The 13242-nt window shown below is 37.0% G+C and overlaps 1 protein-coding gene across 1 annotated transcript in view; it reads right to left on the reverse strand.

The window, feature by feature from the left end:
• Pth2r (parathyroid hormone 2 receptor) overlaps window positions 1–13242 on the reverse strand; it is a 74811-nt gene that overhangs the window by 11860 nt on the left and 49709 nt on the right. Inside the window, exon 9 of the mRNA XM_027941976.2 lies at window positions 799–893. Within this exon, the coding sequence (XP_027797777.2) occupies window positions 799–893 (95 nt within the window). The remainder of the gene's footprint in view (window positions 1–798; window positions 894–13242) is intronic.

Consider the following 13242-nt stretch of genomic DNA (forward strand, 5'->3'; position numbering starts at 1 on the left):
GCATCCTGTCTAGACTCCAGGTCATACCTGCAGTCATTGCTGCTCAGCAACAAATGCTGCCTAAATATAATCAGCAAAGGGCTTAAAGAACATAAGTGAAAGAGAATCAAAATGTTGACCATGGATTATTCCTTTCTGTAATTGAGATAACACTTCATAACAACCTGAGGCAGAAAGAAATAGTTACCTGTTTAGGAATCGAAAGACTAATCCACATCCACCTGGTTATGTGCATGTTTAGTTGGATAGAGGCCACTATTACTCAGAATATCCAAAATGATCATTGGGAGAAATGGATATACTCCTAAGATAGTTTGATGTGATTCTTATTAATACTCAATTTGCCCTTTTTTTTCATGAAAGGCTAAATAACGGATCTCCTTCAATCAGGACATTTGAAAGTTCTTGAAAGTTTATATTGGTAGGTGCCGATTCAATAAAAGGATCGGACACAAAACAAGAAGTCTTCTTTCTTGATTATTGCCAGTTATGACACATTTTTAAATGCAGACAAAATTCTCTAAATCATCAATAAGAGATTGTCCAAGAGTTCATATGATTTATAGAAAAATACCAACCTACTAAAAACAGATTAAAAATATACTTAAAATTTAAGCATGAAGGAAGGTTTGGGATTATTTACATGTTGAAAATATGCATATATCTAAAATTACATAAATGATACACAAACACATATTGATAAATTTAATCCCTTAAATACATTTCAAATCAATTGATATTTGTTTTTTAAATAGTAACTAAAATATTTCCTCTGATAGAGACCTATTCTGGAGTTACCTGTATTGTTTTCTCATGTCATGCCCGACTGCATTAGTCTCCCAAATTTTAGTAGCCAGAACTCTAACAGTGTTCAGAAACAGAATAAAATTCAGCTGAAAGAGAAAGTAACATTATGAAGAATTATTAAATTAGTCATCAACATTTTTATAGAAATGTACATAAAATTGAACCTCTTTGTATGCAAAGACTAAAATTTACCCATTCCATAAATATAAATGAGCCTGAGACAAGACATTGGAAGGTTAGTGATTCTTGATTTGCCTTCATAAAACCACAAAGAAAAATACAAAGAAAAATAAAAAGTTTCAACAGTACTAGAAACCACAAATTCCAGAAAGGAATCTGCCAGGATTCAATTTCTAATTCCCAAACCAAAGTTCAAACTATGTTCTGTGGCAAATTGGTAGAAAAACAACAACAAATTATTTTATTATAAATGTGATTGCCCCTTTTAATGAATTAATACTTAGCTTCTGTCTCTAAGGTTAATTTGAGGATACTGTCTCTCCTATAATGTATGCAAAGCATTGGGGAATGTATATTAAAGTTTAAAACAAAAAGAAGAAGGAAAGGTCACAGGTATAGAAAAACAAATTAGATTTGAAATGTTATGGGTGATGGGCACCAATAGAAATAAGCAAGTTCTGTCTTCAAAAAAGAGAAACAGGGCTTTGAGATTGGTGAAGAGATCCAACATGAAGAAGAAAAGGTCTCTACATCAAGGGTCATAAAGAGATGGGAAGCCTGAACCCCTTGGGTCCCTTCATTCAGGGAGGCAGCTAATGTCCACAAAGTGCTAGTCCTAGGAATAATGAGAATGTAGCTTGCCCACAGCAGTCATTGCATCAACACCAAAGCAGGGGACAGGAAAGAGGACCATCAAGTTCTGCATACATGAGATAGGCCGTGTTGCAGAGACATTTCTCAATTGTTTCTGGAATTTGGAGAATTTGGCTATTGGGTGATTCATATGCGTCAGTCTCCAAGTCAGCTGACTGCATCAGCCCTGAGCCCTCTGCAACCCTGTTTGCTATCACCCTACCATTGACAGCCCTGTAGGCACCTGTCCATAATTTCAGCTTTCTATACAAATGGTGGTGGGGGTTGGGGGGTGAGTGAATGGAAGGATGTTTCCAGGTTAATCATAACTGCCATTTCTTGAATTCTCTAAAACTTCACATGAACCTGGAGCACTTTCATTATGTCCATTTATTATGGATGAAAAAACTCCAGTTCAAAGAGATGAGCTGATTTGACCTGGGCTACCCAGCTACCAGCTAGAATTTGAACCGGGTCTGTGTGAGTTCACACAGTGAATTCTCAACCACAATCTCCTACTTCCTTTTCAGGTGGATAAAAAGATGCAAACCATGAGACTTGAGGATTTCCATCTTCACCCACTACACAACCTGCTCATAGACACAACCTTTATCAAAAAGAAGGTAGGAAGTTGTTTATCACATGGGTACTACTTTATGAATACTAAATTTATTGCATGCACCATTAATTTCTCTCTCCCCTCTCTCTCCCCAAGACAATCAGTTCCCTGGTGGTGCAGGATGGCTGGAGTGAAGACACTGGGAAGGGCTAAGGAGGAAGTGTGTAAAGGACTAAGTGTTAGGAACTGAAGCTGGAAGAACTGTGGAAGCAATGCCAGCTATGGACTGTAATTCCCTCTTCCTTGAAAAGAAAGAATAATAAATGGCTTCTCCAGTAGGCCAACCTTCAGCTCCACCATATTTTTTATATTGGTGCTTTATAATTATACATAATGGTGGGATTCGTTGTTAAATACTTATATGTGCATGTGACATAATGATATAATTTGATTATTTTTTTCCAGTATTTCCTCTTTCTTTTCCCTCCTCCCTTCCCTAGTCCCCTTTCTCTGTTCTATTGGTCTTTGGTCTGTTTCATGAGATCCCTCCCCACTTTTTTTTTTCTTTTCCCTTTTTTTTCTCTCAGTTAGCTCCACCATATTTAAAATGCCTAGAACAGAGGGCTCTGTCCTCAGATGACTAGACCACAGATAAATACTGCAACCCCCAAGAAAGTTGACTGGAAGAAATACACACCAATTAATCCATCCATTTAATAACTGAGAAGATACATTTAAGGACATCCAAATGAATTATGGAAAGAATCAAGAATTAGGGGGAACTAAGATTGAATAGAACTTGCTGCCTCAAAAGATTGGGAAACAAGCCTGTAATCCCAGTGGCTCAGGAGGCTGAGACAGGAGGATCCAAAGTTCAAAGCCAGCCTCAGCAAAAGTGAGGCACTAAGCAACTCAGTGAGACCCTGTCTCTAAATAAAATACAAAATAGGGCTGGGGGATGTGGCTCAGTGGTTGAGTGCTCCTGAGTTCAATCCCGAGTATCCCCCCCCAAAAAAGATTGGGAAACACAGACATATTGATGCATGTAACAATTATTTAGATGAAATTATTCTGAATAATTTAGTAAAACACAGAATGTAGGGTAATTAGAAATTAAGGTATTAACTACTTAATATTCTAAATGTTTTATATGAATTGACTATTCTTCACACAGCTCTGTAAGACATGCATATTATCATCCTTGTTTGACAGATGAGGTATCTGAGGCACAGGTTGGTTACACAAATAACACAGAACAACAAACTAGAGTCCTAGTACAGTCCCTGCAGCCTGGATCCACAGAGTGTATTTTTAGCCACTGCACATTTTTCTGCCCATCAAATGAGTGGACATAATAGAGTTTTAAAACAGAGACACCTTTTATTTTAAGAGCAGAACAGATTAACAAAAGACTGTAAAGAAATATAACTAAGGTTTGAAATCCATATTTGGAACAACAGTAGACCTAACAGAGCAGGAAATAGATCCCACGACTTAGAAGATTCCCAGAGAGTCCTCTCAGACTTGTGTGATAAGAGAGGACATGGAACTGAGAGCCAACAGGCAGAGTATTCTCTTTTTTAAGAAAAGCTCATTAAAATATAGAATCAATCAATAAAGACACAAGAGAAATTCTAAAGAAAGACAAGAGTTTGCATATGGAAAAGTAACAGATGGAGTAGGAGAACTTACAGGGAACAAGACCAAGAAGAGGAGGCTACTCATTGTTTTATTATTATTATTATTATTATTATTATTATCTACAATAATAAGTAAATTTATTATTATCATTATTATAAGAGAAAATCATTCGGAATGCCCTTGCCTTTCTCATGTAAACCTTCTTAGAGGTCAAATTTTGCTTGACAAACTATGACAAGCAAAGTACAGATAAAGAAAACAAAACCAAAAAAAGGTACAGAATAAAATGACTATTAATAGCATTAAAGCCAGTAACAAAAAGAATTAATGTTTTGTAAATCGGGCTTTTAAATAGTGCAAATATAGAAATGGGATTCTTTCTCAGAGATTTATATAAATTTAAAGATTTGTTCCAAGTGAACCACAGATGAATTAAAATAGAGAACGCAAAATTTCAGCCACGAAATCTCTGGCTCCTCCAACTATCCTTCTGCTGAGACTTTGCCCCAAGTTCCCCGCTCCTCCACACTTCTCCCCTCACTCATACTCACCAGATCAGCTCATTCCAGGCCTCCAGCTGAATGTCACTCTGTGTCAGCAGCTACTCCCAAGACCCCAGCCCCAGCAAAGCATGCCACACATTTAAATGTCTACTTTACTGACTAAGTTTAAGTTATGTGAAGATAAATGGGCGTCCAACTCCCTACCCTCTCATCTCCACTGCCTCAGAGTGCCTGCAGTGTTCTTGGTGTTTAATTAAGATTTGTTAGATGAGCAAGTGAATAAATGAGTAAACAAGATATGCACACTCTGATATTGGGTAAAATCAGCATGTCCCCTTCCATGTAGATTTTAACCTGTAGGTATCTCTAAGAGAAAGAAATCAAAATTTAGGTATAGAAGAGCTGACTGTTACAAAAGGCCTACAAAATCATTGCTCTACATTTGTAAGTTTCATCTGGGTCTTTGGATACATGCTGGGGAGGGCTACGTCTCCCCAGTTGCAATTCTTCCCTTCAGGGGAGGAGATTCAACTGATATGCATTTCCTTTCTCTCCCCCTTGCTTTCTGCAGAAAAGATGGACTGAATCATTTGGTGAGTGAATGTGGGAAGAGGTACCAAATTTGTTTGAGGCAGCTCATCCTTCTGTGTTGGGAGCTTGCAGTGAGCCCACTCCAGCATCTCCCAGGATCAGAGCCCCTCTCACTCCCAGCATCCTGTACCTGGGTGGGCGATCCTCATTAATTAGGGGGAGCCCAGCCACCAACTGCAAGAGGGTTTTGTGTTGGTTCTCCTTTCCCCCTTTGCTGTATAACTAGACTCGTTTAAAATCAGGGCAGCAAAGACAGATGCAATGTATTAGTGCCGCTCAGAGACACTGAATACATCTCATCTATTCACCTCAAAGTTTTTCAGTATCATGAACATAAGAAATGTTTTTGCTTTGTTTATATGCATATTAGTACTAAATATTGAACCGAACTTTTAAATGTAGGTGAGAAATTCTCTGATCTTTATTAAGCACTATAATTAATTATCTATGAGACAGGTATAAAAACAAAATATGTCGCTCATTTCTTATCAGTTGGAATTCATATTACAACTTAGGACATCATCTATGGTAAGTCTTAAGAACTTTCATTTGAAGTTCTATTTCTATCTCATTTAGGGTTCTGGAAGGGAGATTTTTCTCTTGGTTAAAAAAAATCATTTGGTATTTGCAATTCTGTCAAAGATTAGAGGTTAGTTTCTATCCATTTTTCTTAAAAGTTCTTCTCTACCTATCATCCCTGTCCTCCCTATCCCTTGTTTTTGGAGTGTGAGCCTCCTTTAATCACAACTGGGGAAAATGAATCATGAACAACAGAGAGGAGCTTGAACCTTTTGTGTCTGCTTCTGTTCATATCTTAAAAAAAAAAAAGCACTGGATGTGATATTTTTAAAACTTATCACTTCAAATTTCTCCAAAGGCTTTTATGAGAGGTACCATCTTATTCCTTCTGCCAGAATTCTCTGAGATATCCTTTGACAGGTATGTGGAACAAAACATATTTTGAGAGGGAAAAGAAAAGAAAATCTGGCGCTGTCTATTTAATGTGCTCTAAGTATTATGCAGCCTCCTCAAGAGTCACTGCTTGGTTAGTCATTCCAACTAGATCATTGCTCACACACTGAGCAAGGCCTGTGACAAATACCACGGACTATTTGTTGAACACAGAGATTAGTTCTTAGCTTGGATCCACAATGGTGCTGTGAAGTACACATCTAAAATCATGCAAATACATGCCATTAAAAAGTGGCTCGAAAGAGAGATTGTCAAAAAAGCCATCTGTAATTTTGCGACACTCACTGCTATAATGTAAACTATCAGTTTCCATGGTTGCATCCATTCTCTGTGGGGTTAAAGGTCAAAAATATCGGCAATGTTGTTGTCAGATTAACATCAGGCAAAATATCCCCAAGTGTTCTCCAGCTCGAGTTTTCTTTGATTCTATGACTTGTGTTTGAGCAGTTACCAGAAAACAAACTACTGCCTGCAGAAAAACAAGCATCTAAATTCAAATGTCTCAATGAATAACTGACCCTGAGTTCCACTTTCAGCTTTTGGTTCCTTTTGTTAATGCCAGATGGGGGTTGCTCAAAGACTTGAATATTAGATTTTCTATTTTGTTACTACCATTCCATAAATACTGCTTAAATGTATCAACTAAAAGAAAAGTGATCCTGGAAGACTTTTCTGTCCTTCTGGTATAAAAGACATGTCATTAAATTAAGTATACATATATATTTTATTGATGGCAATGTTTACCTTTTCTTGATTCCTTAAAAAATCTTTTTCCTTATCACATATTCACATTTCTACTTAGCTAAGATGAAGCAACACATGGCACAAGCAAATCTGTTAAGGCTTCATGTCTTCTCCAAAGGAACCAGTTTAATGAACTGATTGAACTCCATGAAAACAGTAAAATCCATGGACTGTGGTCACAAGCTGCTGCAGTATTTGTGCCTCTTAACAGTTTACAGTCATTTGTGGTTGTCTCCATTTTAATGCAACTCTGTAAGCCCTGTCTCTTTCTCCAGAAGGCTGCATCAAGAGTACAATCGCTCACATAGAAATATCAAAATATCATAATTGATGTCAGAGTCAACCAGATAGGACCATGCACTTAAAGGTAAGTAATCACTTTCTCTCTTAAACAGATACCACTTCTCCAAACAAGTTCATCTGATCTGTCCATCATAATGCTTCCAGAATTTTCTTTTCAAAACTCAAATCCAGTCAAATCTGCTTTAAATATCTTCATGCCTCACCATAATTTTAAGGAAAACTCAAATGTACTTAGCCTAGAATAGTAATCCCATCACGATTCCATTTCCATCCAACTTACAGTCAGATCTCCCACATTTTCTGCAGACGCACCCTCGTTCCACAGGAAACAGGGTCCTTTCATTTTTACCTGGACAGATATTAATCTCTAGGCTGGGAAACCCTTCTCTACTCTGTCCCTTGGATGATTTCAACTTTTCTTTTGTTCTTTTCATTCAGATATCACTTACTTGATGTTTGCTTTTCGAAGTCTTCCCCTTATTCGTAACTTTATGGTTGACATAGACAGACTTCAACAAGATTGCCAGACCACTGTATATACCCCCATTTCTGTCATTACCAAACCTGCTATCCTCATGCTACTTCTACTGGTATTAGTTGTTGTTGCTACAGGCTTCTATTAATAGAATGCTTCTCATAGGCTACACTAAGCACTTTCATTATCTTATTTAGTCCCCATAATAAGCCTCTGAAGTCAACATTAGAATATCTAATTTCCTTTTTAGAAAGCAAAAGCTATGAAGGGCTAAATCATAACAAAGTCAGCTTATAAGAATTAGAACTAGGATTCATATAGTTGCTCACACTTTGAAACAGTCTACACAAACTATTATGAGCTGAACCTCTTTCAATAATAAACTGTATGACCTTGGTCATAAATTTTATGCTTGTAGACTAGTAAGTCTAGTGAAACTCAACAAAATCTAAGATCCCTAAAGTTCCAAAGCCCTGTGATTCTAAGTCAAATATTTCTCTGTGTAAGAGTATTCCAGTCATAGTGAAAACTGTAACATTATTAATATACTCATTTTAGTTAAGGAAACTCATTTTGTGAAGGAAACTACATGTTAAATGATAGTAGGTAAGTACCTAATACAATGGCAAATGTTTCAGACTTTTGGCATGCTTATAAAATATAACTTCATAGGATCAAACTATAACTTCATAGGATCCACTAGAAGTAACCTTGTTAAACATATTTGTGCGTTTTTCATTCATTCAATGTTTCTGTGTACCAACAAGTAGCAGGCACTCTAGGAAAATAAAAAGAAACAGGAGCTGTTCCTGTCCTAGAAGAGCACATGGGGAGACAGAGGCAATAACTAAAATGTGATACAGTTCAATTTTATGGAGCCTGATCCCACAAAACACAACCCACATCCTACCACCATGGACACTTCCTGATTACAATGGTCAGATCTTTTAGAGAAATTTCAGATTTTGTTGTTAAATAAATTTATCTAGTTCAGTGTTCCCCAAATAAATCACTTAGGATACCACCACCATGATTTTGTCATATCAATATTATTCACCCACTAATATTTACTAAATACCTTTCACTTGCATTAAATTATTAAAATTTAAGTCCCATACCATTAACTACATAGGGAGAAGCAAGAAAAGACAACTGTAAAATCAGTACAGTGAAAACAAAATGCCTTGTAGAATTTTATCTAGATTATGTTACCTGTCTTGCTGCCCCCATCCCCCTGAAAAAGACACCATTCATGTTAAAGTTGTGTTAAAGACAAGTACCAAAAAGACACCTTGATGTGTTTAGAATGGCTGGAAAGGGACCAACATTTTCCATATTTGACTCAGTGTTTTTAACCACTTTGCCTGTACCACCTAAATCCTCTTGTACACCATGCTTCAAACCCCTCCTTCACATATACTGATCCAGCTTAAATCCTGTCACTACAAAGAGCAAAAACTATTGACTCTGGATCCACATTGCCTAAATTTGACTCTGGCTTCAGCACTGTCTAACAGTGTAACCTCAGGCAAGTTATATAATCCTTCCTGGACTCTAACTGGGAATCACTGAATACCTCCCTAAAAGTCAATTGCAGTTTAATGTAAAAAGGGATTCTGAGACAGATACTCCTGAAACAAAAAGCAAAATATTTATTCATGAAATGATTAATAAGACATAGGTGAGTAATTCTGTCAAGGGAGAAAATAATTTTGGTCAAGTTAAACTATAAGCAGGGCCTAGAAAGGCAGTAGGATCACTTGTCAATGGACGTAGATGAAGAGATGGATAGTAGATGACACAGGATAAAGCAATAGTTAAATAAACACAAATACTGGAGAGTCTTCTGTTTCTTTTCCCTGACCTGTAAATTTAAGATCTCAAGTGTCTGCTAGTACCAAATGGCTCTCCACCCTATATTACTGGTGTCCTCAAGGCTAGCTCATAAGTGTCCCAAAGCAAGTCTGTTTAATTTCTCAGTCTGTATTTCCATGTCAATGGTTTTATTCTTTTTGCTATTTCAGACCCTAAATGTGGGGGCAGTGCCCTGGCATGGTGGGCTTATTCCGTCTGCCAACTTTACCTTGGACTTTGTTACCCTGTCTGCTGCTTCACCTGCTTCCTGGGCTGAGCATCATTGTTCCTTCCAATAATGCTCTGGATGGCCCAGGACCAATGCCAGGCTTTGTCCTCCACTAGGAAACATCCCTTTTATTTTGATGGTATATAGAAGAATTTAAAAATCATCTTTAAATCAACATCAAGATGGTGCAGGTGAAAAATAAATCGTTACATTCTGAGACACTTATTTCCACAATAAATTTATTATTTTTCAATGATCCGAGTTATCTAAAAAATAATTTTAACACATGTAAACAAAAAGAAACATAGAAACAATGATATAATTTTAGATCCCACAATTCCAAAAGTAAGTGGTTCCTTCCAAATTTCTACTGAAGTTTTGCTGTGTTTAAAACTTATTCACTTATCTGACCACCTCTTCCGATCATAAGACCACCTCAGGAACTCAGGCCCATCCCAGATCTGCCCACACTGACACACACAGGTCCCAGGCCCAGGGTAGGTCCGAGTTCACCCCCTGCCCAACCTGGGAGCCCAAGCCTAACCCACTTCCATCTTGGGACACTGCAGTCATCTCTATAGCCTTCCCCACGCAGTAGCCCCTACCTTTTTGACAACAGACAGGGCTTAGGAGCAGCTGATCTCAGAGCAGGCATCCCACAGACAGTGTGAAGCCCACCCTTTCAGCCCCATCTCTGTAAGACATTGCATCCATCTTGGGGCACCTCCACTATTATCTCGAGTTACATTGGCTATTGTCGACTCTACCTTTAGTTGCAGTAGCATACACTGAGGGACACCAGCAGGGACTGGAAGCCCAACACCAAGGTGAGGTACAGACAATCTGCACGGATACTACAAGAATCTAGGGAAGAAACTGTAATACCTCAGATCCACACTGCAACAAAGGAAAACACATAGACAACATGAAAAAACAAGGGAAGAAAGTGCCCCAAACAAACCAGGATACTACAATAACAGAACCCATGGAGAGTGAAGTCAATGAAATGTCAGAGAAGGAGTTCAGAAGGTTCATAATTAAAATGATCTGTGAATTAAAGAATGACCTAAATGAGCAAATACAAGCAAAAATTGATCACTCTAACAAATAGATAAGAGAACAAATACAGGTAGCAAAATATTACTTCAAGAAAGAGATAGAAATTTTGAAAAAAAAAAGTCAGAAATCTTTGAAATGAAGGAAACAATAAACCAAATAAAAAAACTCAATAGAAAGCATAACCAACAGACTAGATCATTTGGAAGAAAGAATGTCAGATAATGAAGACAAAGTATACAATCTGAAAAATAAAGTTGACTACACAGTGAAGATAGTAGGGAACCATGAATAGAACATCCAAGAATTATAGGACAGCATCAAAAGACCAAATCTAAGAGTAAGATAGAGGAAGGCACAGAGATTCAAACCAAAGGAATGTACAATCTCTTCAGTGAGATAATATCAGAAAATTTCCCAAACATGAAGAATGAATTGGGATTCATTTCAGGGATACAAGGTTGGTTCAACACATGAAAATCAATAAATGTAATTCATCACATCAATAAACTTAAAGATAAGAACCATATGATCATCTCAACAGATACAGAAAAAGCTTTCAACAAAATACAGCACCCTTTCATGTTCAAAACACTATAAAAACTAGGGATAACAGGAACATATCTCAACATCATAAAAGCAATATATGCTAAGCCCCAGGCCAACATCATTCTAAATGTAGAAAAATTGAAAGCATTTCCTCTAAAATCTGGAATGAGACAAGGATGCCCTCTTTCACCATTTCTATTTAACATAGTTCTTAAAACACTGGCCAGAGAAATCAGACAGATGAAAGAAATTAAAAGGATATGGATAGGTAAAGAAGAACTGAAATTAGCACTATTTGCTGATGATATGATTCTATACCTAGAAGATCCAAAAAATTCCACCAGAAAACTTCTAGAACTAGTAAATGAATTCAGCAAAGTAGCAGTATACAAAATCAAACCCATAAATCAAAGGCATTTCTGTATATCAGGGACAAATCCTCTGAAAGGGAAACAAGGAAAACAACCCCATTTATAACAGCCTCAAAAAATAAAATAAAATATTTGTCAATCAACCTAATGAAAGAGTTGAAAGACCTATACAACAAAAACTACAGAAGGCTAAAGAAAGAAATTAAAGAAGACCTTAGAAGATGGAAAGATCTCCCTTATTCTTGGATAGGCAGAATTAATATTGTCAAAATGACCATACTACCAAAAACACTATACAGATTTAATGCAATTCCAATCAAAATCCCAGTGACATTCCTCATAGAAATAAAAAAGCAGTCATGAAATTCATCTAGAAAAATAAGAGACCCAGAATAGCTAAAGCAATCCTTAGCAAGAAGAGTGAAGCAGGTGGCATCACTATACCAGACCTCAAACTATACTACAGAGCAATAGTAACAAAAACAGCATAATATTGGCACCAAAATAGACTGGTAGACCAATAGTACAGAATAGAGGACACAGAGACTAACCCACATAATTATAGTTATCTTATATTTGACAAAGGTGCCAAGAACACGCATTGGAGAAAAGATAGCCTCTTCAACAAATGGTGCTGGGAAAATTGGAAATTCATATGCAACAAAATGAAATTAAACCCCTCTCTCTCACCATGCACAAAACTCAAAATTCAAAGTGGATCAAGGACCTAGGAATTAAACCAGAGATAATGAATCTATTAGAAGAAAAATTAGGCCCAGATATCCATCATGTCATGTTAGGCCCCAACTTCCTAAATAAGACTCCTATAGCACAAGAATTAATATCAAGAATCAATAAATGTGATGGATTGAAACTAAAAGCTGCTTCTCAGCAAAAGAAACAATCAATGAGGTGAATAGAGAGCCTACTAATTGGGAACAAATTCTTAACCACACACACGTCAGCTAGAACACTAATCTCTAGGATATATAAAGAAATAAAAAAACTTCACACCAAAAAAACAAATAACCCAATCAATAAATGGGCCAAGGAACTGAACAGACATTTTTCAGAAGATGATATACAATTAATTAAAAAATACATTAAAAATGTTAAACATCTCTAGCAATTAGAGAAATGTAAATCAAAACTACTCTAAGATTTCATCTCACTCCAACAGAAGGGCAGCTATTAAGAATACAAACAACAATAAGAGTTGGCGAGGATGTGGGGGAAAAGGCACATTCATACATTGCTGGTGGGACTGCAAATTGGTGCAGCCAATATAGAAAGCAGTATGGAGAATCCTTGGAAAACTTGGAATGGAACCACCATTTGCCCCAGCTATCCCACTCCTCAGTCTATACCCAAAGGACTTAAAAACAGCATACTACAGGGACACAACCATATCAATGTTTATAGCAGCATAATTCACAATAGCGAAACTGTGGAACCAACCTAGATGCCCTTCAGCAGATAAATGGATAAAAAAATGTGGTACATATACACAATGGAATATTATTCAGCATTAGAGAATAAAATCATGGTATTCACAGGTAAATGGATAGAGCTGGAGAATATAATGCTAAGAGAAATTAGCCAATCACAAAAAATCAAATGCTGAAAAATTTCTCTGATTTAAGGATGCTGATTCATAATATGCTGGGGGGTGGGGAGGATTAAGTAAATTCTAGATAGGGCAAAGGGGAGGGAGGGGAAGAGAGGAGGCACAGGGGTAGAAAAGACAGTGGAATTCGATGGTCATCATTACCCTT

The sequence above is a fragment of the Marmota flaviventris genome, chromosome 11 (assembly GCF_047511675.1).
Source record: "Marmota flaviventris isolate mMarFla1 chromosome 11, mMarFla1.hap1, whole genome shotgun sequence".
NCBI classification, from domain to species: domain Eukaryota; kingdom Metazoa; phylum Chordata; class Mammalia; order Rodentia; family Sciuridae; genus Marmota; species Marmota flaviventris.